This window comes from Oncorhynchus nerka, linkage group LG16, assembly GCF_034236695.1.
Source record: "Oncorhynchus nerka isolate Pitt River linkage group LG16, Oner_Uvic_2.0, whole genome shotgun sequence".
Taxonomy (NCBI): domain Eukaryota; kingdom Metazoa; phylum Chordata; class Actinopteri; order Salmoniformes; family Salmonidae; genus Oncorhynchus; species Oncorhynchus nerka.
In genome coordinates, this window is record NC_088411.1 from 4886832 (window position 1) to 4912995 (window position 26164).

Consider the following 26164-nt stretch of genomic DNA (forward strand, 5'->3'; position numbering starts at 1 on the left):
AAAGTGAGAGAGAGAGGGGGGGGGGGGGGGTGGAAAGAGACAGGTCCTAAAAGGGTCTGGGATTGGTCTGATCAATCATGGTACCAGCCGCCCAGGTTGAGGGTCGTTTCCACAGGAACTTTAATTTCCGTCACATCTGGGAGATAAAGGGAGGGAGGGAGATAAAGTTTTTACCGCTGAGCGGGTCTGACCTGCTGCGCACTGCTCCGCTTTGAGAAAAACAGATCGCCTCCAGGGCCCGAGCACTGCAGCACTCCCAGGCACGGGTTGTGTGTGTGTGATGTGTCTTGCATTGGCAACAAGGACATACGTTTCGTTACAGCTGAGTCATAGCTACCTGTAATTATACAGTATGTTACTTGTCATTTGTGAAGGCCAAAAAACAATTGCTAAAGTCAATTGTGTCACAGTGGTCAATTGGTCAATTGTGGACAAATGGCATGGGTGTGCCCCCCCCCCCAAATAAATCACTGTTGTGGCAAGTTTGTACTGTACAGTATAATGAAAATGTATTTAATATTGATATAATATGGTCAATAGTAATGTGCCATCATACCATTGGGAACTCCTTTTCATTTATAGTTACTTGGGTCATGCCCTCAGTTTTGGGTTGGCCCGGAGTGGAAAACTGACCAGGAGCCAATGAGGGGAGATTCCCACCATGGAATCTCCAACAAAAGACCTTCACAGCTAAGAGTGTTGCTAGTTCTCAACATCCACGTTGTTTTGAGTTCTCTGTAAGTAATCCCTTAACTTCTCACTATAATCTATAGACTCAAGAATAAATGCCAGCTCCCTCTTCTATTGATTTTCACATTTCCCCAAGCAACAAGGGCAGGAAACGGCTGTTGTTCTTGAAATGATAAAAAGCTCTCAGTGTATAAATTTGCCAGAAAAATATTCACTGCAAATTCTAAACATTCCACAATTCAAACACCACTTTTTCCACGATAAATAACTCAATTGGCTGCTAATTTAATGTGGCTTGTGGTCCAGTGTAATATTTTTCACGTGGGTTTTCAGGAGAACAGCTTCTGTGACGGATTAAAATGATTTACTTAATTAAGGAGGCTTTGGTATTAATTTGTTTTTACCCTAGGAGGGTGGAAAGAGCCAAAGAGTTGGAAGTGAGGTTGCCAGCCTACTTCTTAGAATAGTTTTACTAATCCTGTTATAACTGTGATACATCAGTTGATGTAAATAAATACCCATTTTGAATAAAACATGTAAATTAATCTCCTGAATCGACTGAATTGAAAAGGACCATTTACGCTATAAACCCTGTTCTGAGAGATGGAGTATTCTCCATACCTTTGCAGGCGCGGCGGTGTGTGATGGACTTGGACATATCCCGGTAGAAGCCTTCCTTGCAGTAGTGGCAGTGGCGTCCAGCCGTGTTGTGGCGACAGTTCATGCACACGCCTCCACTCTTTCTCCCTGACAGCTTGTACAGCTCCATGTTGAAGCGGCAGCGCCGGGCGTGCAGGTTGCAGTTACACGCTACGAGAGGGAGGAATGAGGGAAGGGGAAAAGAGAGGCAAAAATAAAGAAAGTTTTAGATATCTTGTATGTTCAGTGAGAATAGCTTTACTTCTTCATATATCAAAACATGTTCAAGGTACTTAAAAACCAGTAATAGTTGAAAAGCATTTGGTGAACTGGCATCGCCACAGGTTGAAGTACAACAATCAGCATTATTGGTATAGTCTGGGTATACGCCATAAATCACAGTATTTCAAAGCACATTTTCAAAACACTCATTCAGATATATGATTGTAGCTTGCTCAGTAGATGTAGGCCTCTTGCAAGGCAGCGTCGCCTATGGGCACAAACCCACCGTCACTGGACCAGACAGGACTGGCAAAAAGTGCTCTTCACTGACGAGTCGCGGTTTTGTCTCACCAGGGGTGATGGTCGGATTCACGTTTATCGTCGAAGGAATGAGCGTTACACCGAGGCCTCTACTCTGGAGTGGGATCGATTTGGAGGTGGAGGGTCTGTCATCGTCTGGGGCGGTGTTTCACAGCATCATCGGACTGTGCTTGTTGTCATTGCAGGAAATCTCAACGCTGAGCGTTACAGGGAAGACATCCTCCTCCCTCATGTGGTACCCTTCCTGCAGGCTCATCCTGACATGACACTCCAGCATGACAATGCCACCAGCCATACTGTTCGTTCTGTGTGTGATTTCCTGCAAGACAGGAATGTCAGTGTTCTGTCATGGCCAGTGAAGAGCCCGGATCTGAATCCCATTGAGCACGTCTGTGACCTGTTGGATCAGAGGGTGAGGGCTAGGGCCATTCCCCCCAGAAATGCCCGGGAACTTGCAGGTGCCTCGTATACTCCAGCAGCACTACACCGGTACGCTCCAGCAGCACTACACCGGTACACTCCAGCAGCACTACACCGGTACACTCCAGCAGCACTACACCGGTACACTCCAGCAGCACTACACCGGTACGCTCCAGCAGCACTACACCGGTACGCTCCAGCAGCACTACACCGGTACACTCCAGCAGCACTACACCGGTACGCTGCACCAAAGAAGCTAATTGAATTGCACCTATCCTACTCTTTTGCCTGGCGAGTAACTGTTTTATGAAAATCTGGGTATCTTTGTCCAAGGAAACATTTCTGTTTGGTCTCAGAGAACGTGAAACAGTTAGCAAATATGTAGGATGAGCAACGAATGAGCCTAGAGAGCCTCACAAGTTTGACAAAATTACTATATTTCTTTCAGTCTAATATGGCTATTTACTTATGCCCACTTCTGTAGCTCTTCGTCAGAAGCACACTTTTTGTAAGAAGATCTAGTTAGTCGTAACTGTCCTCTCCAAGTTTAGCTGGAATTGAACCTGAAACGGTTTGAGAAATGCCATTGGTTAATGATAGGCCTACCTCTCATCTTGGGCGGAGCAGAACATCATATGTCATTAACGTCACCAGTGATTAACGTCACCAGTACCACATCTTTATGATATATATCTTGTCTTAATCGTAAAGTGACTCCAAGAGACAGGCTGGAATGTCTGACTCAAATATGGGACAATTCAACCATTTTTTCTAAATGACTGTTGTTTGAATTTGTTGATCAAATGCGGAACAAAGGGCCATAATGCGGGACTGTCCAGCACAATCTGGGACATTTGGTAACTCTAGTCTGCACTGAATGAGAGCATGGTGCCATGAAGTGTTGCCAATCACAGTGTGTGATAGACTGACTGTGACAGACTTCTTTGTTCTAGCCAAGAACAGTGTTATAACCACATCCAGTACAGAGATTGCCACCACGTCAAGCTTGGCTTTGAATTTGATAACAAAATTACCTTTGATGGGACCATGAGATACTTGAACGAAAAATCTCAAGGCCATATCAATAATAATGGGAATTTTAAACCAGCCGACAGTGGAATTCTGTTTCTCAAATGCTACTTCCCTCGGAAGAGGAATGCCTGGCACAGGGAGATGGGAACGAAGACATTTCTCCACCCAGTTTTACATGGTCGCAGGCCCCAGGAACAGAGCACATTCTCAGACTCCTTCCCTCAATTCCATCTGCCAGTTATTATGCAGCCAATTTCCATGGAATTCTACATTTAATGAAATACTAGTTGGATTTGAATCCCCCTTGGACATGTCCTGTTTCTGAAGCTACGCTACTGCTGGCTCTTTAGGGGTGTGTTCTTGGAGGCTGGTGGCATGGGGTCTGGGTTTGACCTCAAGCCATTTTAACAGAAGGGTTTGGACCATAGACATGACATCATTGGTCTGGACACATGGATGGATGTTATTGATAATGAAGAACTGGCACGGGTGACACCCACAGTAGGTTTAATAAAAACACTTACCATCATTTTACAAAAATGTGGAAAAATACAGGTAGTCTGAAAATGTCCATTGAATATATTTATTGTTCCCTGGACAGCAGAAAGATGGCAGTATAGCGCACCTGTGGCCGAAATAGAATGTTTGGCGAAATAGAACTGCTCAGCTACAGCGAACGAGACATATCAGTTTGCTATTAGCTAATTTAGCAGTCTGGTCGACATGGATCAATTTACTGTAAAAAAAAATTGTAAATCTATTAACAATGTGACATCTATGAACGAACAACCACTGGAGAGCCAGGAAAATCCGGAAGAATGGCGGCTGGGAAATGCAGCTAGCTAACGTGGCTAACGTGGCTCCAGTGGCTAAGAGAAGGATACGGTTGATTCAAGAAGAACACCAAAAATTCCAAGAGAAATGGACAGACAAGTATATTTTTATACTGCATGATGGGACTAGTTCACTGTGTCTTATTTGACAGAAGGCAGTCAATTGTTTTAAACAAGAAAATGTAGAGTGAGATTTCCAGTCACACATTGCCCACTTTGACAAAACATTTCCACCACGAAGCAACCTCAGAAACAACAAAATAACACAACTCAAAAGGACAGCTCAAAGGACAACAACAAATGGTGGACAGATCTAGCACTGTGGCAGAGAAAAGGACAGAGGCAACATATGAGATTGCTTGGATACTCACGAGAAACAAACCTTCACAGATACGAGATTGTCAAGGAATGTTTTAGGCCTCAGCCCGAAATATTGTATGCCGATTTCACAAACAAGGAAGCTATTTTAAAGCAAATTAAGGGACTGCAACTCTCAGACTGGACCATAACGAGATGAATAGACAACATCAGCGAGGCCATCGGTAAGCAACTGATTACTGACATATCCGTGACGCCGTGTTTTAGTATTGCGCTTGGCGAAAGCACTGATGTCAGTGACATTGCCCAATTATGCGTTTGGGTCCGCTTCCCTCAAACCTATAAAAAAAAATTCAGAGAGAAACATTTCTGTTTTACTGCCCCTTCAGGGACAAACACGAGGAGAGGATATCTTGATAGTCCTTGTTACATTTTCTGCTGATAATAATACTGACTGGTCAAATCTGGCATCTGTATCCACTGATGGCAACCCAAGCATGCCAGGGAAGGAGAAGGGACTCATAGGCCTGATGAGAAAGAGAGGATATTCCCGAATTTGTTACGTTTCATTGTATCATTCGTCAGGAAGCACTTGTGGCTATACTCACAGACTGACTTACAGAATGTGATTCAGCAAGTTGTGCGTGTGGTGAACATTATTATTGCGAGGGCACTGAATCACCGGCAATTCCGGGAGTTGCTGGAGGAATACCAGACAGAATACAGCAAGATTTGAAAAGATTTCTTTCTCTCCTCCCTCAAATCCGTGAATTTGTTGCAAAAAAGGGGAGAGAGGAGCCAGAGCTGGATGATCCACAGTGGATATTAAGGCTTTTTTAACTGACATCACCTGCCAACTGAACACAGTGAATCTCCAGCTCCAAGGGAAAGCTACAACTCCGGGCAAAATGCTGCGTGTGGTCACAGCGTTTCAAAAAGTTTGTTAATTTCCCAAAACTCAGAGCAGTCGCCAGATCCAACCCAGACATACAGCAGTATTTTAGCTATGATGCATTTGTGCATGTGTTGGAAGAGTTGAAGTTGGAGTTTGAGTCAAGATTCAAGGATATGATGGAGTACAAGGAGTTTTTCAACTTCATTGAGAACCCCTTTCATGTGCCAGTGTCATCTCTGACCCCAGTCATCACAGCCCTCTGTCCTGACCGTGCTGGAATAGAGAATGATGTAGTGGAGCTGCGGGCAAATGACACATTGCAAGGTGAACTAAGATCAGGTGTTACCCATTTCTGGAGCCTTGTGTCAGACACAGAGTATCCACTTCTGAAGCAATGTGTGCAAAAGGTGACATTTTTGTCAGCACTTATTCATGTGAAGCTACATTTTCAACAATGAACATTGTGAAACAAAAACAGAGAAACAGACTTACTAAACACCTGGATTGCCTCACAAGCAACAACAGACTATACATTTAGAAGGAATTCAGTCAAGGAGCAGAAGGGACATTTTTGCTCATCCAACTACTGAAGTAACCCTTAATATGGGTCTAATATACAGTATGTGATGTAGCCTATTTGATGTGTGTGTATACATATACATTTGTGATGTGCTGTACATCAAATCAATTGCATGTGCTCTATTGCTCTGAATTTGTTCTCAATTGATAATTGATAATATTGGAAGAAAAAGTTCAACAAATGAAAGATCTGTGCGGCCCTCTGAATGATTGTCTCAACCCAATGGGGCCCCCTTAAAAAGAATAGTGAGTAACACTGGTGTGGAGGGTGGGGCGAACTGGAGGAGGGATGGAGATTGTGATCAAACGTCTCAAACACACACACAGCTGTGTCCATTAACACCTTGTAGCAGGATCACTGGCACTCTCATTTTTCTCCAGCCTCAATCCTATGCTGCCATACGTCCCTCCTTCACATGGAGGAATTCAATGTTCAATTCAATATTAGGACTTTTCTACACAAAATGGACAAATAATTTGGATCAACAGATTGTCTAAACTGCCATTGTGAATAGGAATAAACTGGACAATAAAAAAGTCCAGGTCTAGAGCTCTAGAGTTCCAATGTAAGAGGAAATCTCAAATGCTGGATTAGACCTGTTGAGAAAGGGAGAGCGTGTTTATGTGTTGTGAATCAGTTGCTTGCACTACAGCTGGACCTGATACTTTAAACAAGACGTTCCCATTATTCCTCTCTCTCTCTTTAAAAAAATCTTGAGAAGAGGGAAATGAAGAGAAATGAGAAAGAGGAATCTAGAGAGAGGTGGGGGGGTGTTAACTTCACCTCAGTGCCTGCTCGAGGATTTGCTGCGGCACTTGGAATGTTTATGGGTTTGTTTTGAAGTGCTTTGTGCACAGCTACTAGGAGTCACACAACACACGCACACACATATGCACATGCACACGCACACAGACACCAGACAAACTCACTCTAATTAGGCTCAGCAGGGATAACAGAACACCAGAGAGGGCTATTTTTCAATTCATTAACACATCAAAGCTCCACCGGAGGTCGGGGCTCCAGATACCATATGAACACGTCAAAAGCAATATACACTGCTCAAAAAAATAAAGGGAACACTAAAATAACACATCCTAGATCTGAATGAATGAAATATTCTTATTAAATACTTTTTACTTTACATAGTTGAATGAGCTGACAACAAAAATCACGGAAAATTATCAATGGAAATCAAATGTATCAACCCATGGAGGTCTGGATTTGGAGTCACACTCAAAATTTAAGTGGAAAACCACACTACAGGCTGATCCAACTTTGATGTAATGTCCTTAAAACAAGTCAAAATGAGGCTCAATAGTGTGTGTAGCCTCCACGTGCCTGTATGACCTCCCTACAACGCCTAGGCATGCTCCTGATGAGGTGGAGGATGGTCTCCTGAGGGATCTCCTCCCAGACCTGGACTAAAGCATCCGCCAACTCCTGGACAGTCTGTGGTGCAACGTGGCGTCGGTGGATGGAGCGAGACATGATGTCCCAGATGTGCTCAATTGGATTCAGGTCTGGGGAACGGGCAGGCCAGTCCATAGCATCAATGCCTTCCTCTTGCAGGAACTGCTGACACACTCCAGCAACATGAAGTCTAGCATTGTCTTGCATTAGGAGGAACCCAGGGCCAACCGCACCAGCATATGGTCTCACAAGGGGTCTGAGGATCTCATCTCGGTACCGAATGGCAGTCAGGCTACCTCTGGCGAGCACATGGAGGGCTGTGCGGCCCCCCAAAGAAATGCCACCCCACACCATGACTGACCCACCGCCAAACCGGTCATGCAGGAGGATGTTGCAGGCAGCAGAACGTTCTCCACGGCGTCTCCAGACTGTCAGGTCTGTCACATGTGCTCAGTGTGAACCTGCTTTCATCTGTGAAGAGCACAGGGCGCCAGTGGCGAATTTGCCAATCTTGGTGTTCTCTGGCAAATGCCAAACGTCCTGCACGGTGTTGGGCTGTGAGCACAACCCCCACCTGTGGATGTCTGGCCCTCATACCACCCTCATGGAGTCTGTTTCTGACCATTTGAGCAGACACATGCACATTTGTGGCCTGCTGGAGGTCATTTTGCAGGGCTCTGGCAGTGCTCCTCCTGCTCCTCCTTGCACAGAGGCGGAGGTAGCGGTCCTGCTGCTGGGTTGTTGCCCTCCTACGGCCTCCTCCACGTCTCCTGATGTACTGGCCTGTCTCCTGGTAGCGCCTCCATGCTCTGGACACTACGCTGACAGACACAGCACACCTTCTTGCCACAGCTCGCATTGATGTTCCATCCTGGATGAGCTGCACTACCTGAGCCACTTGTGTGGGATGTAGACTCCGTCTCATGCTACCACTAGAGTGAAAGCACCGCCAGCATTCAAAAGTGATCAAAACATGAGCCAGGAAGCATAGGAACTGAGAAGTGGTCTGTGGTTAACACCTGCAGAACCACTCCTTTATTGGGGGTGTCCTGCTAATTGCCTATCATTTCCACCTGTTGTCTATTCCATTTGCACAACAGCATGTGAAATGTATTGTCAATCAGTGTTGCTTCCTAAGTGGACATTTTGATTTCACAAAAGTGTGATTGACTTGGAGTTACATTGTGTTGTTTAAGTGTTCCCTTAATTTTTTTGAGCAGTGTATTTCAATATACAGGTAATTTGCTGAAAAATGAAAATACTGTGACATTTTCTCTCAGGCAAAATGTGTAGAATAGCAGAAAATAGCTCACAGAAACTGTATTTTATAGTTGACCCAAAATATTTTTTTGAATTATTTGATCTTAAAATGTACAGTACCAGTCAAAAGTTTGGACACACCTACTCGTTCAAGGGTTTTTCTTTATTTTGACTATTTTCTACATTGTAGAATAATAGTGAAGACATCAAAACTATGAAATAAAACATATAGAATCATGTAGAATCCCAAAAAGTGTTCAAAATGTTAAAAAAGTAACCCCCCTTCTCCTTGATGACAGCATTGCACACACTTGGCATTCTCTCAACCAGCTTCACCAGGAAGGCTTTTCCAACAGTTATTAAGGAGTTCCCACATATACTGAGCACTCGTTTGCTGTTTTTCTTCACTCTGCGGTCAAACTCATCCCAAACCATCTCAATTGGGTTGAGGTCATGTGATTGTGGAGGCCAGGTCATCTGATGCAACACTCCATCACTCTCCTTCTTTGTCAAATTGCCCTTACACAGCCTGGAGGTGTGTTGGGTCATTGTCCTGTTGAAAAACAAATGATAGTCCCACTAAGCGCAAACCAGATGGGATGGCGTATTGCTGCAGAATAATGTGGTAGCCATGCTGGTTAAGTGTGCCTTGAATTCTAAATAAAATCACTGACAGTGTCACCGGAAAAGCACCCCCAACACCATCACACCTCCTCCTCCATGCTTCACGGTGGGAACAACACATGTGGAGATCATCCGTTCACTTACACTGCGTCTCACAAAGACACGGTGGGTTGGAACCAAAAATATCAAATTTGGACTCAGACCAAAGGACATATTTCCACTGGTGTAATGTCAATTGCTCGTGTTTTTTGGCCTAAGCAAGTCTCTTCTTCTTATTGGTGTTCTTTAGTAGTTTGTTTTGCCGTTGCAGCAATTCGACCATGAAAGCCTGATTTACGCAGTCTCCTCTGAATAGTTGATGTTGAGATGTGTTTGGTACTTGTTTATTTGGGCTGCAATTTCTTAGGCTGATAACTCTAATGATCTTATCCTCTGCAGCAGAGGTAACTCTGGGTCTTCCTTTCCTGTGGCGGAACTCATGAGAGCCAGTTTCATCAAAGCGCTTGATGGTTGTTGTGACTGCACTTGAAGAAACTTCAAAAGTTCTTCACATTTTCCGGATTGACTGACCTTCATGTCTTAAACTGCCGTTTCTCTTTGCTTATTTGATACAGAAATGTTTAATTTACATACATATTCACACCCTTGAGTCAATACTTTGTAGAAGCACCTTTGGTGGTGATAACAGTTGTGAGTCTTTCTGAGTAAGTCTCCAAGAGCTTTGCACGCCTGGATGATACAATATTTGCCCATTATTCTTTTTTAAATTCTTCAAGCTGTCAAGTTGATTGTTGATCATTGCTAGACAGACATCTTCAAGTCTTACCATATATTTTCAAGTCAAAACTATAAGTTCACAATCTTCTTGTTAAGCAACTCCAGCATAGATTTGGCCTTGTGTTTTAGATTATTATCCTGCTGAAAAGATGGAAAGATGACTGAACCAGGTTTTCCTCTAGAATTGTGCTTATAGCTGTATTCTGTTTATTGTCATCATAAAAAACTCCCTAGTCCTTGCCGCTGGCAAGTATTTCCTTATTTAACCTTTATTTAACTAGGCAAGTCAGTTAAAAACATATTCTTACTTACAATGAAGGCCTAGGAACAGTGGTTTAATTGCCTTGTTCAGGAGCAGAATGACAGATTTTTACCTTGTCAGCTCAGGGATTTGATCTAGCATCCTTTCAGTTACTGGTCCAACGCTCTTACCACTAGGCTACCTGCTGCCTCAAGTATGCCCAAAACAAGTTGCAGCCACCACCGTGCTTGAAAATATCAAGTTTGGTACTCTGTGATGTGTTTCATTGCATTTGCCCAAAGCATAATGCTTTGTATTCAGGACAAAAAGTTCATTTCTTTGCCACATTTTTTGCAGTATTACTCTAATGCCTTATTGCAAACAGGATGCAAATATTTGTATTCTGTACAGGCTTCCACACTGTCATTTAGGTTAGTATTGTGGTGTAACTACAATATTGTTGATCTATCCTCAGGTTTCTCCTATCACAACCATTAAACTCCATTTTAAAATCACCATTGGCCTAATTGTGATATTCCTGAGCAGTTTCCTTCCTCTCTGGCAACTGAGTTAGCAAGGATGCCTGTATCTTTGTAGTAACTGGGTGTATTGAATCACCATCCAAAGTGTGACTAATAACTTCACCATGATCAATGGGATGTTCAGTGTCAGTTTATTTTTTACATATCTACCAATCAGTGCCCTTCTGTAAGAGGCATTGAAAAACCTCCCTGGTCTTTGTTATTGAATCTGTGCTTGAAATTCTCTACTTGATTGAGGGACCATACAGATAATTGTATGTGTGGGGTACAGAGATGGGGTTTTCATAAAAAATTATGTTAACAACTATTATTACATACAGAGTCCATGCAACTTATTATGTGACTTGTTAAGGAAATGTTTACTCCTGAATGTATTTAGGCTTGCCATAACATACAGTAATAATACGATAGGAAGGAAACTGCTCCGGGATTTCACCATGAGGCCAGTGGTGATTTTAAAACAGTTACAGAGTTATGTCTGTGATAGGAAAAGCTGAGGCTGGATCAACACCATTGTAGTTACTCCACCCTACTATCCTTAATGACAGAGTGAGGAAGTCTGTACAGTATACAAATATTCCTGTTTGCCTTAAGACACTAAAGTAAAACTGCAAAAAACATGGCAAAATAATTAAAGTTTTGTCCTGAATATTATGTTATGAATTATGGTTGGGGCAAATCCAACACAAGTGTTACGTTCCCCAGTTTCTGTGTTGTTGTACTTACTTACAGACTTTGTTGTCACCATGGGGAAATTTTGTTGCAGTGTCATGTACACATTTAATGTGGCATTTAAATTCAAAACAAGATTGACAATACAACTTTCATAACAGTTACACACCAATAAAAATAATAATAGTAAGAAATAATAAATAAAACATTTTCTTTTAAATAAGAAAAGACTAGCCTGATGGCCTTACGGGGTCAATGGGAACATTCGACCGAGCTATTCAGGAGGGATATCACACCTGGCACAAATGATTGTCTCGTTCTATTTTTCCTGCTGAGGGGTGCCCTATACCTGCGCCCAGAGGGGAGTAATTAAAAGTCCAGGTACAGGGGGTGGCTTGGGTCTTAAATGATTTTGTGAGCCTTACGGAGGGCCCTGACCTTAAAGATCTCATCCAGGCCTATCTGTTTGACTCCAAGTACCTTGCTTGCTGTGGTAATAATCCTCCTCAGCATGTTTCTCTGGCTGACAGTGGCATTGCCAAACCAACAAACAATACAAAAAGTTAAAATACTCTCAATGAAAGATTTGTAAAACAGAGTCAGTATAGTACAGTCTACATTAAAAGAACCCAACTGTTTTAGAAAGTACAGTCTCTGTTGGCTCTTTTTGTAGATCAGGTCTGTACATTTACTCCACTGAAGCTTATTGTCCAAAAGGACACCCAGATATTTATATTCCTCTACAATTTCTATATTCTGACCTCTGATAGATGTTTCAGAGGTAGGTGTTGTACGCTTCCTGAAGTCTGTGCACATCTCTTTGGTCTTGTTGGTATTGAGGACCAAGTGTGATTCCTCACACCACTCTACAAAGTCACCTAGGACCGGGCCATGACGTTCCTCATCATCATGCAACAGGCTGATCAAGGCAGTGTCATCAGCTAACTTAACGAGGTGTCTGTCAGTATGGGAACTAGTACAACTATTAGTGTACAAGATGTACAGAAGTGGGGACAATACACATCCCTGAGGAGAGCCTGTGTTGGTATTGCGTATATCCGACACATGGGGACCCATTTTGACTCGCTGTGAGCGTTGGCTCAGGAAGTCCAACAGCCACAAAACCAGCCCCCCGTCTAAAAAGTCCCGAATGATTCTCTATGCCAGAATGTAAGGCTGGATTGTGTTGAAGGCAGAAGAAAAGTCAACAAACAGAACCCTGACATGGGATTTGGCCCCCTCTAGATGTCTATAGACCATGTTAAGGAGGGTAAGAATGGCATCATCAACTCCTCTGCTAGGCTGATAGGCAAACTGAAATGGGTCGAGGAGCTTCTGGGTGACACTGAGAATATGACTTTTCACAATTTTCTCAAGGCATTTCATTACTAAGGATGTCAAGGCGACAGGGTGGTAGTCATTCAGCACAGTGGGATTAGATGCTTTAGGAATTGGTATAATTATTACGTTTTTCCACAATACTGGAACGTGTTGCTGGTTGAGTGAGGATTGGGAAATGTCTGTAAAAACACCAGCCAGTTGTTCAGCACAGTGCTTTAACACATGTCAACTTATTTTGTCTGGGCCTGGGCTTTTGTATGTGTTACATCCCCTGAACAACTTTAAAACATCAGACTGTTGAACAACAACTCTCTCAAACATTTGTAATGATGCTTCCATTTGTTTTACCTCCGACACAAAGTTGTCTGATTCAAATCTTGAGAAGAAAACATTCAGTTCATTAGCCATGTTCTGGCCCTCATATCTCCCATGGTCAGCACTGGTTTTTCCCCTGCCTATGTGGGGGGCACTAAGCCATGGATTTAATCCCTTGCCAGGTCACCCTTGCGTTTCCTGAGGAGAGGATCCTCTCCACCCTTTGCTTGTATGCCTCCTTGTCCACCAGTATCTGTCTTTTGATCTCACGTTGTACATCTCTTAAAGCCTGTCTATCACCCACAGCATAAACTGCCTTCTTCCTATCAAGTAGTGATTTTAGATGTTTTGGTACCCAAGGCTTGTTGTTAGGGAAGATTTTACAGGTCTTAGCAGGCACAACTGACTCAACACAGAAGTTTACATAGTCTGAAATAACCTCTGAGTTCATCCATATCAGAGCTGCTGTCCTCAAATACCTCCCACATTCTACAGTCAAACCACCCCTGGGGACAAGTGATACTGTTGTCATTCCAGATCTGGACAGTTTTAACTGTGGGTTTCTCCCTCTCCAGGAGCCGACAGTAGGTTGGCCGGAGGTAGACCACATTGTGGTCTGATGTCCTCAGGGGAGGTCTGGTGGTGGCAGAGAACGCATTTGGTATTGTCCCATAGCACAAATCAAGAGTCCTATTTTTCCTAGTAAGACATTTCACATACTGATGGTATGTTCGCAAGACTTTGCGCAATGTACAGTTGTTAAAATCCCCTAAAATAAATTTGGGTGCGTCGGGGAGATGGATTCCAGTTTCTGGGACAGATTATAAATCATCTCTGATGCCTTTGTTATATTAGCTTTAGGTTGAATGTACACAACGGTAACAAACAATTGAGGGAACTCACGGGGCACATAGAAAGGTCGCAGTGACACAGAAAGCAGTTCAATGTCGGGGGTACAGAGTCTCTCTCTTACCAGGATCGATTTACACCACTGGTCCCTGACAAGCAGGCAGACGCCCACACCGTGAAGTTTCCCTGTGATGGTCAGATCATGGTCTGCTCTGACCAGAGTGAAGTCAGCCGGCTCCACTTCTCTGTCCAGGACTCTAACATCCAGCCAAGTCTCAGTAAATGCCAGCAAACAGGCCTCCCGATATCGCAGATTCGATGACAACTCATCCGCTTTCCCCCTCAGTGACTGCATTAATCAGCAAGGTTGTGGGTTTGTATGTGTGTATGTGTGTATTTCAGGAAATGGCTTCCTGAAGTCCAAAGCAGCTGATTGGAGTTCTGATCCCGCCCTCTCGTTAGGGGATACAGCTGTCGGCAATTACCGACTCCTTCATAGCTTTAAAATCCAACGTTCCTTTGTAGGAAGAGAGCTTCTTGGATGTCCTGTGTTGGTTGTTGCTCAGAGACAGGTTTTGTTAAGTATTTTGTAGCTGCTATTTCTGAGGTATGTGTGCGCGCGCCAATAGGACGCAATGTTTTTGATTAGTGAAATTGTTCACTTTGAATTATTCTGTTTTTGTTCCCAGGGGGGAAGGCACCTTGGGAGTGCTTAGGCAAGAGTCCTGTGGGCACACATATACCCATAGTATTTACTATGTCTATACACACTAGGTAAGACCTGGGCAGACCATCCCCTGTATTTTGGTTAACGCACCAGGTGGTGCTAAAATGGGTAGGATAGGGGGCTCTTTAACTTTAACTTTCTTTGCTTTGGTTCCACCCAGCCCCTTTTCCCCAAATGACTGTGTGAAGGAAATAAATTCCCTGTTAAAGGTCAAATTCTCTGCCTCTGTCATCCCGCACCTGCAATCCCATACATCTTTCACTCCACGGGGAGTTGAGTTGTAGCAGGGTGTTGCGTTCCCTCCAAGAGGCGTGCGTAACACATCACTGAGTACAATATTTTCAGGCTGCATTATGTTGGTCATCGACAAGGGAGCTTTTTTGTTGTTGATAAAAAGAAACGGAATAGAGCTAAGCACAGGGAAAATTCTAGAGGAAAACCTGGTTCAGTCTGCTTTCCAACAGACACTGGGAGACAAATGAACCTTTCAACAATAACCTAAAAAGTCAAATATACACTGTAGTTGCTTACTATGATGACATTTAATATTCCTGAGTGGCCTTGTTACAGTTTTGACTTAAATAACCTTGAAATACATTTACTGTTTCCTCCACTGACAGAGTATTTTGAGTAAATTGTTAGAAAAGAAAAAACATTAAATCATTTTTAATCTCAATTTTTAACACAACAAAACACAAAAAGGGGGGTGAATAATTTCTGAGGGCAATGTATTTCTCCATTTACAGTGGTTAAATAATTGTATTTTTTTCGCTAGTATTACAGTTGAAAGTTTACATACACCTTAGCCAAATACATTTAAACTCAGTTTTCATAATTCCTGCCATTTACTCTGAGTAAAAATACCCAGTCTAGGTCAGTTAGGATCACCACTTTATTTTTTAAGAATGTGAAATCTCAGAATAATAGTAGAGAGAATGATTTATTCAGCTTTTATTTCTTTCATCACATTCCCAGTGGGTCAGAAGTTTACATACACTCAATTGGTACTTGGTAGCACTGCCTTTAAATTGTTTAACTTGCCATCTATTTTTTGAAGTGCACCAGGCCCTCCTGCAGCAAAGCACCCCCAAAACATGATGCTGCCACCCCCGTGCTTCCCTGTTGGGATGGTGTTCCTCAGCTTGAAAGCCACCCCCTTTTTCCTCCAAACATAACGATGGTCCTTATGGCCAAACAGTTCTATTTTTGTTTCATCAGACCAGAGGACATTTCTCCAAAAAGTACAATCTTTGTCCCCATGTGCAGTTGCAAACCGTAGTCTGTTTTTCTTTTGTGGATATAGATACTTTTGTACATGTTTCCTCCAGCATCTCCACAAGGTCCTTTGCTGTTGTTCTGGGATTGATTTGCACTTTTCGCACCAAAGTACGTTCATCTCTAGGAGACAGAACGCGCCTTCTTCCTGAGCGGTATGATGGCTGCGTGGTCCCGTGGTGTTCATACTTGCGTACTATTGTTTGTGCAGATGAACGTGGTACCTTCAGGCATTTGGAAATTGCTCCCAAGGATGAAGCAGACTTGTGGAGGTCTTGGCTGATTTCTTTTGATTTTCCCATGATGTCAAGCAAAGAGGCACTGAGTTTGAAGGTAGGCCTTGAAATACATCCACAGGTACATCTCCAATTGACTCCAATGATGTCAATTAGCCTATCAGAAGCTTCTAAAGCCATGACAATTTTCTGGAATTTTCCAAGCAGTTTAAAGGCACAGTCAACTTAGTGTATGTTAACTTCTGACTCACTAGAATTCTATTACAGTGAATTATAAGTGAAATAATCTGTCTGTAAACAATTGTTGGAAAAATGACTTGTGTCATGCACAAAGTAGATGTCCTAACCGACTTGCCAAAACGATACTTTGTTAACAAGAAATTTGTGGAGTGGTTGAAAAACGACTTTTAATGACTCCAACCTAAGTGTATGTAAACTTCCAACTTCGACTGTATATGCTTTTAAATAGCACTCCTGGTTTGAACGGGAATACCGGGTTGCCCAGCCATTTCTTGCAATTTTTTTAGTAGGAAAAATTGGTAGATTCTCTGTAAAATATTAAACCCACGCAAGCACAGTGCTTATTCTGAAATATTAGCGAGCAAAGTAGCGTGCATTGTACTCCCACGGTCTGCTAGAAGTCCTCTGGTGTCCAATAAATTAGATGATACGTTTGCTGAAGAATGAAGAAATAGCATGAAGAACAGAGGAGAGAAAGAGAGAAAAATAAAAATGAAGTCAAAAAGTGATCGAATAGATAAAGTACAACCCAGAAAAGAAAGGTGCAGAGGGAGTAAGATGAGAGAGAGCTAAAGAGAACATGTATTTTTCTTCTGAGATCTTCATCCCCCTCGCTCTAGGGAGAACAGCTGCCTCCATCATTTTCTCACAGTGGGTCCTAATTGGTTCCACTCATTCCAAATGCTTTATATCAGTCTGTCATTATTTCAGTCTGATTACCATATCAAACCCCACATATCACTATTTTTTCTCCTACCACACTTAGCAGTCTTGTAACACACCTTTATAGCCTTGTTAATGTGTCTTGTTAATGTGCAAAGTACACAAACTACAGATTAGTGCGTTTTAGAGAACATCCTTAGCTGTACGCAAAAAATAGGTAAGGATGAACTGTGGCATGTTTTCTTAATGGCAGACGTTCATTGACAAATGTTGCGCTCCCTCGCTGGAGCTGAGCTAGCAGGTGTCTTAACAAACTGTTTCAGCCTATGAATGAGTTTGTCAAGCGTCCTATGATAAATTGCCTCGTAAAATAGTGCTATCCGAATAAAACTCAATTGCATCGAGTGTGCAATGTCTCAACTCCAGCCCCATATGTTAGGGATAAATCTAACCTCATTTGTCCTTCGCCCGGCCCGAGCCAAGCCGGTGTGCCCAGCCATGGATGCTTGTACAAACCCAAATCCCATTGCTAAGATTGGTCCTTGAAAAAAGGAGCCCCCACCCCTCCTTGCTATGTGGGAACCTGCCATCCTCTGTGTGTGTGTGTGTGCGTGTGCGTGCGTGTGTGTGTGTGTGTGTGTGTGTAACCATTTACTGGTGGGGTAATATTGAATATGTGTATATTATATTTACCCCACATGCAACCAGTGATAAGACAATGCAATTGTATTGATTTTACTTAACCTTTATTTAACTAGGCAAGTCAGTTAAAGAACAAATGTTTATTTACATTGACGGCCTAACCCGGCCAAACCCTAACCCAGATGTCACTGGGCCAATTGTGCGCCGCCCTATGGGATCCACAATCACAGCCAGTTGGGATACAGCCTGTGTCACGTTCGTCGTATGGAGGAGACCAAGGCCAAAGTAAGATGAATACATGCTTTTAATGAAGACGAAGAACACTTAACAAACTATACAAAACAACAAACGTGAAGCTATAATAATACTAGTACAGGCAACTAGACATAGACAATAACCCACAAAATACCCAAAGAAGATGGCTGCCTAAATATGGTTCCCAATCAGAGACAACGATACACACCTGCCTCTAATTGAGAACCAATCTAGGCAACCATAGACATATATAAACACCTAGATAGTAACCAACCCCCAAAACCTACAAAACCCCTAGACAGTACAAAAAACACATACATCACCCATGTCACACCCTGACCTAACCAAAACAATAAAGAAAACAAAGAATACTCAGGGCGTGACAGCCTGGAATCAAGCCAGAGTCTGTAATGACACCTTTAGCACTGAGATGCAGTGACTTAGACCACTGCGCCACTCGGGAGCCCCAATTAACCTATTCAAATATTTATCTTACACCATAAATAGCAATATGCAACAGAATATATAATTGAGTTACAGTAACAAGAAATGTCTGAGAATGGAATTCTAATACAAGTCTATTGAATTACTTGGTCAAATGAATGGATTCACACGCAAGGCATAAAGCTGAAGTTACGTAGCATTAACAAGCATTACAAGGCATTATCATAAGCATGATCACAGAGGGGTATAGAGAGAAAAAGTAACCTGTGCCATGGCCCATGGCTCATGGGAGAGGGAGAATGAAAGAATGAGTGAGTATCTCACCAGCGCAGATTGGGAACAAAAAAGAGAGAACAATGAATCTAAGACCCTTTTATAACAGTTGTTTGGATTGAAAATCAGATTTGTTGACCAATGGTATTACTGTAAAGTTAACCTCCAATCAGATATCTGACCTCCAGACCTGTAAAGACAACATAAACTCTACTTGTTAGAAGTGTGACATTGGGGGATGGCAAGATAACACAGAGAATGCTTGCATATAGTGTAAAGAGTCACATTGGGGGCTGCCCTACACCTGCATGTCCGTGTGTGCCAGACTGCAGGCAGGTCCGGGGTATGGCCACAGCCCCTGCCTGTGTATGGGCTCTGTTCCGCGTGGCCTGGTCCAGCCACCTGCTCTAGAGCTCTGGAGGAGCCAGGTTATTTATCTTCTCATTAGGGCCAGGTCCAGTGTACACACACCCATACGGAAACAAAAATGCACACACACACAGATCAAAACTAATGACCACACACTGAAGACCACAGCTAAACACCAGAAAGCAGAGAGACATAAGACCATATCAGACAACCACAATGACCAGAAACTAAAGATGGAAGACTAGATTATGTGAGTGTAGACTAAGGCTAGACACCTGACACTACTAGGGCCTAAAGCCCTGGGGAAACGACAGACCTCTTAAAGGATTCTCAACAGCCCCATATCTATAATTTATCTAAGAGAGACACTTCTGTCCCAGTAGCACAAGGAGGGGTGGGAGACGCACACACACACACACACACACACACACACACACACACACACACCTGGCACGTCTCAGGGTCTCCCTTCCATCCTCTTGACTCTCCCTCCCCTCATTTTGCGGTTAGCCAAACATCGTCGGCTTAAGAGCCAGTTCTAGGGAGTCCTTTTGAATTGGGAGTCCCTTAATTCCTTCCTCCTCCCTCCATCCCTCCTTCTACAGTATCCCTTTCTTTTATACATCCTACTCTCTCTTTCTCTCTTTACATCCTACTTTATCCCTCACTTTCCCTTTTCCTCCCTCCCTCTGGATGGCACCAACAGGGCGAAGAGTTGAACAAGATAAGGCTGGAGGGTTGCCAGATTGGGTCATGTTGCCAGTGGGAGTCTGCTAAGCTCTGGTCTTTCTAGTCCACTTCACCTCACCACGTATAAACATTGTTATCTCTATCCCATCTCTCTCTCTATTTCTTTCCACTGGAAAGAACCAGTGATGCGCAGACAGGCAGGGAACCTATTACACAATCATGTTCGCTCCATGTAGGACTGATACAATGAGATAAGAAAGATAACCGTTTTGGAACAGCATCTCCAATGAGAATTAAGACAGCATGTAATCAACTCTGGGTGTCATTAGTATTCACTCCCCTTGGAGTTTTTCACATTTTGTTGTGTGACAAAGTGAGATTGAAATGGATTTATTTTTTTGGTCATTGATCTACACAAAATATCCCAGAATGTCAAAGTGAAAATATTGAAATATACTGTTTCAAAGGTATTAACGCCTTTTGTTAAGGCAATGACATGAGATCAGGAGTCAAATTTGGCTTAACAAAACACATGATAAGTTACATGCACTCTGCGTGAAATAATTGGGGTTGACATGTTTTTTGAATGACTACCGCTTCCTTTGTCCCCCATACATACAACATCTAAGGTCCCTCAGTCAAGTATTACATTTCAAGTACAGATTCAACTACAAAGACCAGCGTGCGTTTTGAAAGCCTTATAAAGGAGGGCTTATATTGGTAGATGGGTACCAATAACAAATCAGACATTGACTCTCTCATTGACTCTCTCTCTCTCTAATAATTACGATGTGGATTATGTATTAAACCACGCAGACACAACAAAGATAGAGTCATCATCCACATCCTTCTGAACTGAGGTACAATAATGATCTAAAATGACATCGTGAAAAAGGAACAACACAGATGTACAGAATAAAGATATCCCAAAACAGGCATCCTGTATGCAACAAGGCACTAAAGTAATGCTTTTTAGCCTAAATGCAAAGCCTTATCTTTGGGAAAATACAGCGCAACACATCACTGAGTAACTGCCTCCTTTTTTCAAGCATGGTGGTGGCTGCATCATGGCATGGGTATGCTTGACATTGACAAAGACTGGGAAGTTTTTCAGGATAGAAAGTTATAGGATGGAGCTAAGCACAGACAAAATCCTAGAGGAAGACCTGCTTCAGTTTGCTTTCCACCAGACACTGGGAAAATAATTCCCCTTTCAGCAGGACAATAACCTAATAAAAGGCCAAATCTACACTGGAGTTTTATACCAAGAAGACAGTGAATTTTCCTGAGTGGACAAGTTCAAGTTTAGACTTAAATGTGCTTGAAAATCTATGGCAAGACTTGAAAATTGCTGTCTAGCCATCATCACCAACACCTTGACAGAGCTTAAAGAATTTTGAAAAGAATAATGGGCAAATATTGCACAATCCAGGTGTGGAAACTCTTAGAGACTCATCACACCAACTCACATCTGTAATATGCTGCCAAAGGTGTTTCCAAAATGCATTGACTCAGGGGGGTAAATACTTATAACATAAAAATCCAAGAAGGGGTGAATAATTATGATACCCACTGCATTTGGCATTAGAGGACACATGGGATGCTAAGGCTTTAGGTGATACTGGAAATTGTTTAGGAAAGATGGATCATATTCAGAGATATTAACTGTAAGCTGTGGGTCAGGTGAAGAAGTGAAGGGTTAAAGTGTTAAGGCAAATGGTATAGGTAAGTTGTCAAGCCATAGTGACATGAGGGGTTAAGTGTTACAAGACCATGGTGCTTGCCTACGGAGCTGTGAGGGAACGGCACCTCAGTACCTCCAGGCTCTGATCAGGCCCTACACCCAAACAAGGGCACTGCGTTCATCCACCTCTGGCCTGCTCGCCTCCCTACCACTGAGGAAGTACAGTTCCCGCGCAGCCCAGTCAAAACTGTTCGCTGCTCTGGCCCCCCAATGGTGGAACAAACTCCCTCACGACGCCAGGACAGCGGAGTCAATCACCACCTTCCGGAGACACCTGAAACCCCACCTCTTTCAGGAATACCTAGGATAGGATAAAGTAATCCTTCTCACCCCCCCCCCCCCTTAAAAGATTTAGATGCACTATTGTAAAGTGGCTGTTCCACTGGATGTCTTAAGGTGAACGCACCAATTTGTAAGTCGCTCTGGATAAGAGCGTCTGCTAAATGACTTAAATGTAATGTAAATGTAAGTGTTGCAGTGAACAGAAAGTGGGACTATTAAGGACTGAGATATTCTAATGAAGAGAGAGAAAAAAAGAGAGTGAAAGAGAAGAGAGAGAAAGATGGGGGCTGAAAAGGAGAGTGAGAAACAGGATAACGGTATGTGGAAACAGAGAGAGAGAATGAGAGAAAGAGATGGGGAGAGAAAAAGATTGCAAAAAAGACAGACACAAGACTGGTGTGTTGAAATTGAGAGAGAGAGAGAGAGAGAGAGAGAGAGAGAGAGAGAGAGAAATTAGAAGAAAGAGAGACACAGACAGCCACATGTGGCGATGTGGTGGCCAGACCACCATGACCTCAAACAAGCAGATTGCCTGGCCAGATGGCACGAGGAAGAAAGGTGGTAAGGGGATAAAAAAAACAGAGAGACAGAAGAAAATTACAGATATAAAATTTTAAAAAATCTGGAAATCAGAATGTGTTGTTAGGTGTCAAGTTATATGGCTACAATTTGATGAACAATTTGATTGACCTCAGGGTTGCCTAGTGGTTGCTGCACTGGCTCAGTAACTGAAAGGTTGCTGGTTTGATGTGCCCTTGAGCAAGGCACTTAACCCTAATTGCTCCTGTAAATCGCGCTGGATAAGAACATCTGCTAGAATGTAAATGTCATTAATGTTTAAAGTGTTATTTTATGATTGCTTACGAAAAAGCTATTGTTTAAAGACCCTAAAGCTATTGTTTACCTTTTATATTTCTAAATAGATCATGTCTATTTTCGGCCCGCAGCCCACCACTCAGCAGACGTGGATGTCGATTTAGGGCAACCACCCGCACCTCTCTGATTCAGAGGGGTTGGGTTAAATGCGAAAGACACATTTCAGTTGAAGGCATTCAGTTGTATAACTGACTAGTTATCCCCCCCCTTTCTCAATTGAACCCCCTATGGGCAGACCAACACCCTCCCTCCTCTCTCCACCATCTGGGTGGCATTGGAGTGACATATGTTCACAACACCTGGAGAACAGAAAACTGAAATGAACATTCTGAATGGGATCAGGTAATATCTCCTCCGTTTCAAAACTCATTCTGTATTGTACTGAACTTGACCCTGGTTTGATCTTTCCACAGCCACAGTCTTCATCAATCCATCATCTCACCTCAACAGCTAAAGATAGATGTACCCCTACTCCCTTTTGTGACATTCTGAGCCTTGAATATGCCCGTGTCTGTCCATCCCCTTTCGCCCACCAACCGTTTTTCATAGAGACATCGAAAGCCCTGTAGTAGAGAGAAGAGGCTGACAGTTTTGCACAGCAAACTGAAAAAGCAGAACTAGGTTTGAGCGTCCCAGTGGAGCTGTTCCATAAGGAGGGGAAAATATCAGGGAAGGGATGAGTCTTTTAGCCTGAAACCTCCAGTGCTCCACATTTAAAAACCAGTCTGCAAATATCTGCATCCGTCAGGTCAGACACGACAGACACAGACACACATCTCAAAGATACTGTGTACACCTTTATATATACTGTAGATCAAGTATTCTAGAGTTAACTATCGACAGAGAGTATGTACAAACATACACAGAGACCAGAGAGGTATACTACAAAGCAGGATCTACACGTTAGCCAGCTGACGTTGATAAACAACCAGAAATAACTATTGATTTTCTGGTTCTGGAAAGAGCAACTTTGTATTTTTGTTGTTGAGTCAATTAGACCATTCCATGCCCATTACAAGCTAGTCCTTCGAAAGAAAATTAAATTGATTTCAGAACATTAAGGCAAGTTAGCTGGCTAACTCATTGATCCTGCTTTTGTAGTATACCGTTCAGCTATAGATTAGACTATGGACACAGCAATCCAAAACACGGATGAAACAGCCTTGACAGCACAGGTGGACAGATCTACGTTCTTCAGGCAGATATATTCTGCTCTCCATAGACCCACAGATTCTCCTGCCATGATGAACAATGGCTAGGAGCCCAAACCCACATATTTGACCAGGAACGCTTTAAAAGGAATACTCCACAGAGACCTCAAACAGAAAAAGTCCCAAACTGAAACACATTAGAAATATAGTACATTTTATGATATTAAGATGATAAAAAAATATATATATACATATTCAGCATAACATAGTATACCCAATCCTTAAAAAACTTAACTCCCATAGAGTAAATTCTACGCTGGGGGAGGTCACAGACTTTGACAAGATTCAATTACGGCTCAGATCACCCCAATGTTGGGCAGCTATGGTCGTGATTGCAAACATCTGTGGAACAGAGTGGGATGGGGGCATGGGAGTTTGGGCGGATGGGCACGCTAGCTGGAACCCCAGCCCAGCAGCTTACCTTGGCACAGGGATGAAACAGCACATCTCAGATCACACTCCCAGATTATACAGTATGTGGCTCACACAGACCCATACATACACAAAACGCATGTACACACACGCAAACACCACACACACACACACACACACACACACACACACACACACACACACACACACACACACACACACACACACACACACACACACACACACACACACACACACACACACACACACACACACACCCCGCTGCCAGCATTCACAGAAGGTTCCCAGGGTTCCAACATTACTCTGCTGATGCTGTGGATATGACTGTCTTAAAATATTGTTTTTAGTGTTTGAGTGTCTTTTCTTGCTGCCATAAAACCAAATAATGGCTTAATAGAAAAATAAACACCAACTAAACCTCGACAAACCACTCAAATTAATCAGACACATCCAATCAACAAAGTCAAACAATTCCAAAAGGAAAACTACTAAACGACCAAACATACCACCAATAATAAGGGAAACCTCTACTGCACCCTTACCTTATGCCCCACTCAGACACACACAAAGGCGCTGTCAGCTTCGCCATACATGCCCCCGACAGTGGCTCAGGCTAACCACCCAAAAGACACCATTTCATAGAGCTGCTGATTTTGGAGCAACATTCCTCACCCGTGTGATTATTTGAAGGCACAGGAGGTATCCCCACCCCACAACCCTCCCTCAGCCCAATTCATTTGGCCATCACGCTGTAAGTAAATGAAGTGTCGGGTCCCAGTGAGCCCCGGGCAACAGCAGAGGTGAAAGCGGGAACGTGGCAACATGCATGTGACAACAACACAGGCACCCAGAGAAAGCCAAAGGTGTCTGTCTGACACATGGACACTCACGGACACACCAGTGCCCTCTAGGGCCCAACATCAGAACTGACACCTATAGGTCTCCCTCCAAAAGTGGAAATATGTAGACATACACACACATACATCTCATGCCTAGAAGTGACTATAAGTTATTACATTCTAACGCGCTATGTTTTTAAGATTCCATGTGACCTTGCAACCTGAACCGATGTGTTTGTGTGTGAAAATTAAGTAATCATGATCTGGTGTCTAAATGTCTTGTGATGAATATGTGGTGGAGTGGAAGAGGAGAGGTGACCAGGAGAGAGAAAGAGAGAAGGAAGGAAGGAGAAACGAGTTGCCGGTTTTGGCGTTTGGGGCTCCTTCAGAGGTTCCAGAGTACAACACAGATATGTTTGCTTAGCACTTATTGCTCTGTCCCAGGGGATGTGTCTGTGCTGGGTCTGGGTCTGACATAAGTAGAGCCCAACGAGACACACACACCCTCCTGGACCGCCCTGCTCTCTCTTGCAGCCCATCTGTCAAATCCCCTAATTCCAGCTAATAGTTTACAAAAAAACAGAGACCCACCAAAAATACTGAGCCCCCTTTGAAGACAGAAAGATTTTGTCAATAAAACGTCAATAATCACTACAAAGTCTTTCTCCTCCAAAATCACCCCCCCCCCCTCTCTCTCTCTCTCTGTGTGTCTCTCTCTCTCTCTGTGTGTCTCTCTCTGTCTCTCTCTCTCTCTGTCTCTCTCTCTCTCTCTTTCTCTCTCTCTCTGTCTCTGTCTCTCTCTCTCTCTCTCTCTCTCTCTCTCTCTCTCTCTCAAACACCTACTTCCAAGTCAAGCTTGCCTTAATATTGCTCTAGTGTATACTGAGTAAACAAAACATGAAGATCACCTGTTCTTTCCATGACATAGACTGACCCCGTGAATTCAGGTGAAAGTTATGATCCCTTATTGATGTCACTTGGAGACAGGTTAAAGAAGGATTTTTAAGCCTTGTGACAATTGAGA

At 43.1% G+C, this 26164-nt stretch overlaps 1 protein-coding gene across 1 annotated transcript in view; it reads right to left on the reverse strand.

Moving 5' to 3' along the window:
• The window catches only part of LOC115117009 (netrin-3-like), a 69597-nt gene that overhangs the window by 25540 nt on the left and 17893 nt on the right, over positions 1-26164 (reverse strand). Inside the window, exon 2 of the mRNA XM_029645459.2 lies at positions 1312-1500. Coding sequence (XP_029501319.2) covers positions 1312-1500 — 189 coding nt within the window. The remainder of the gene's footprint in view (positions 1-1311; positions 1501-26164) is intronic.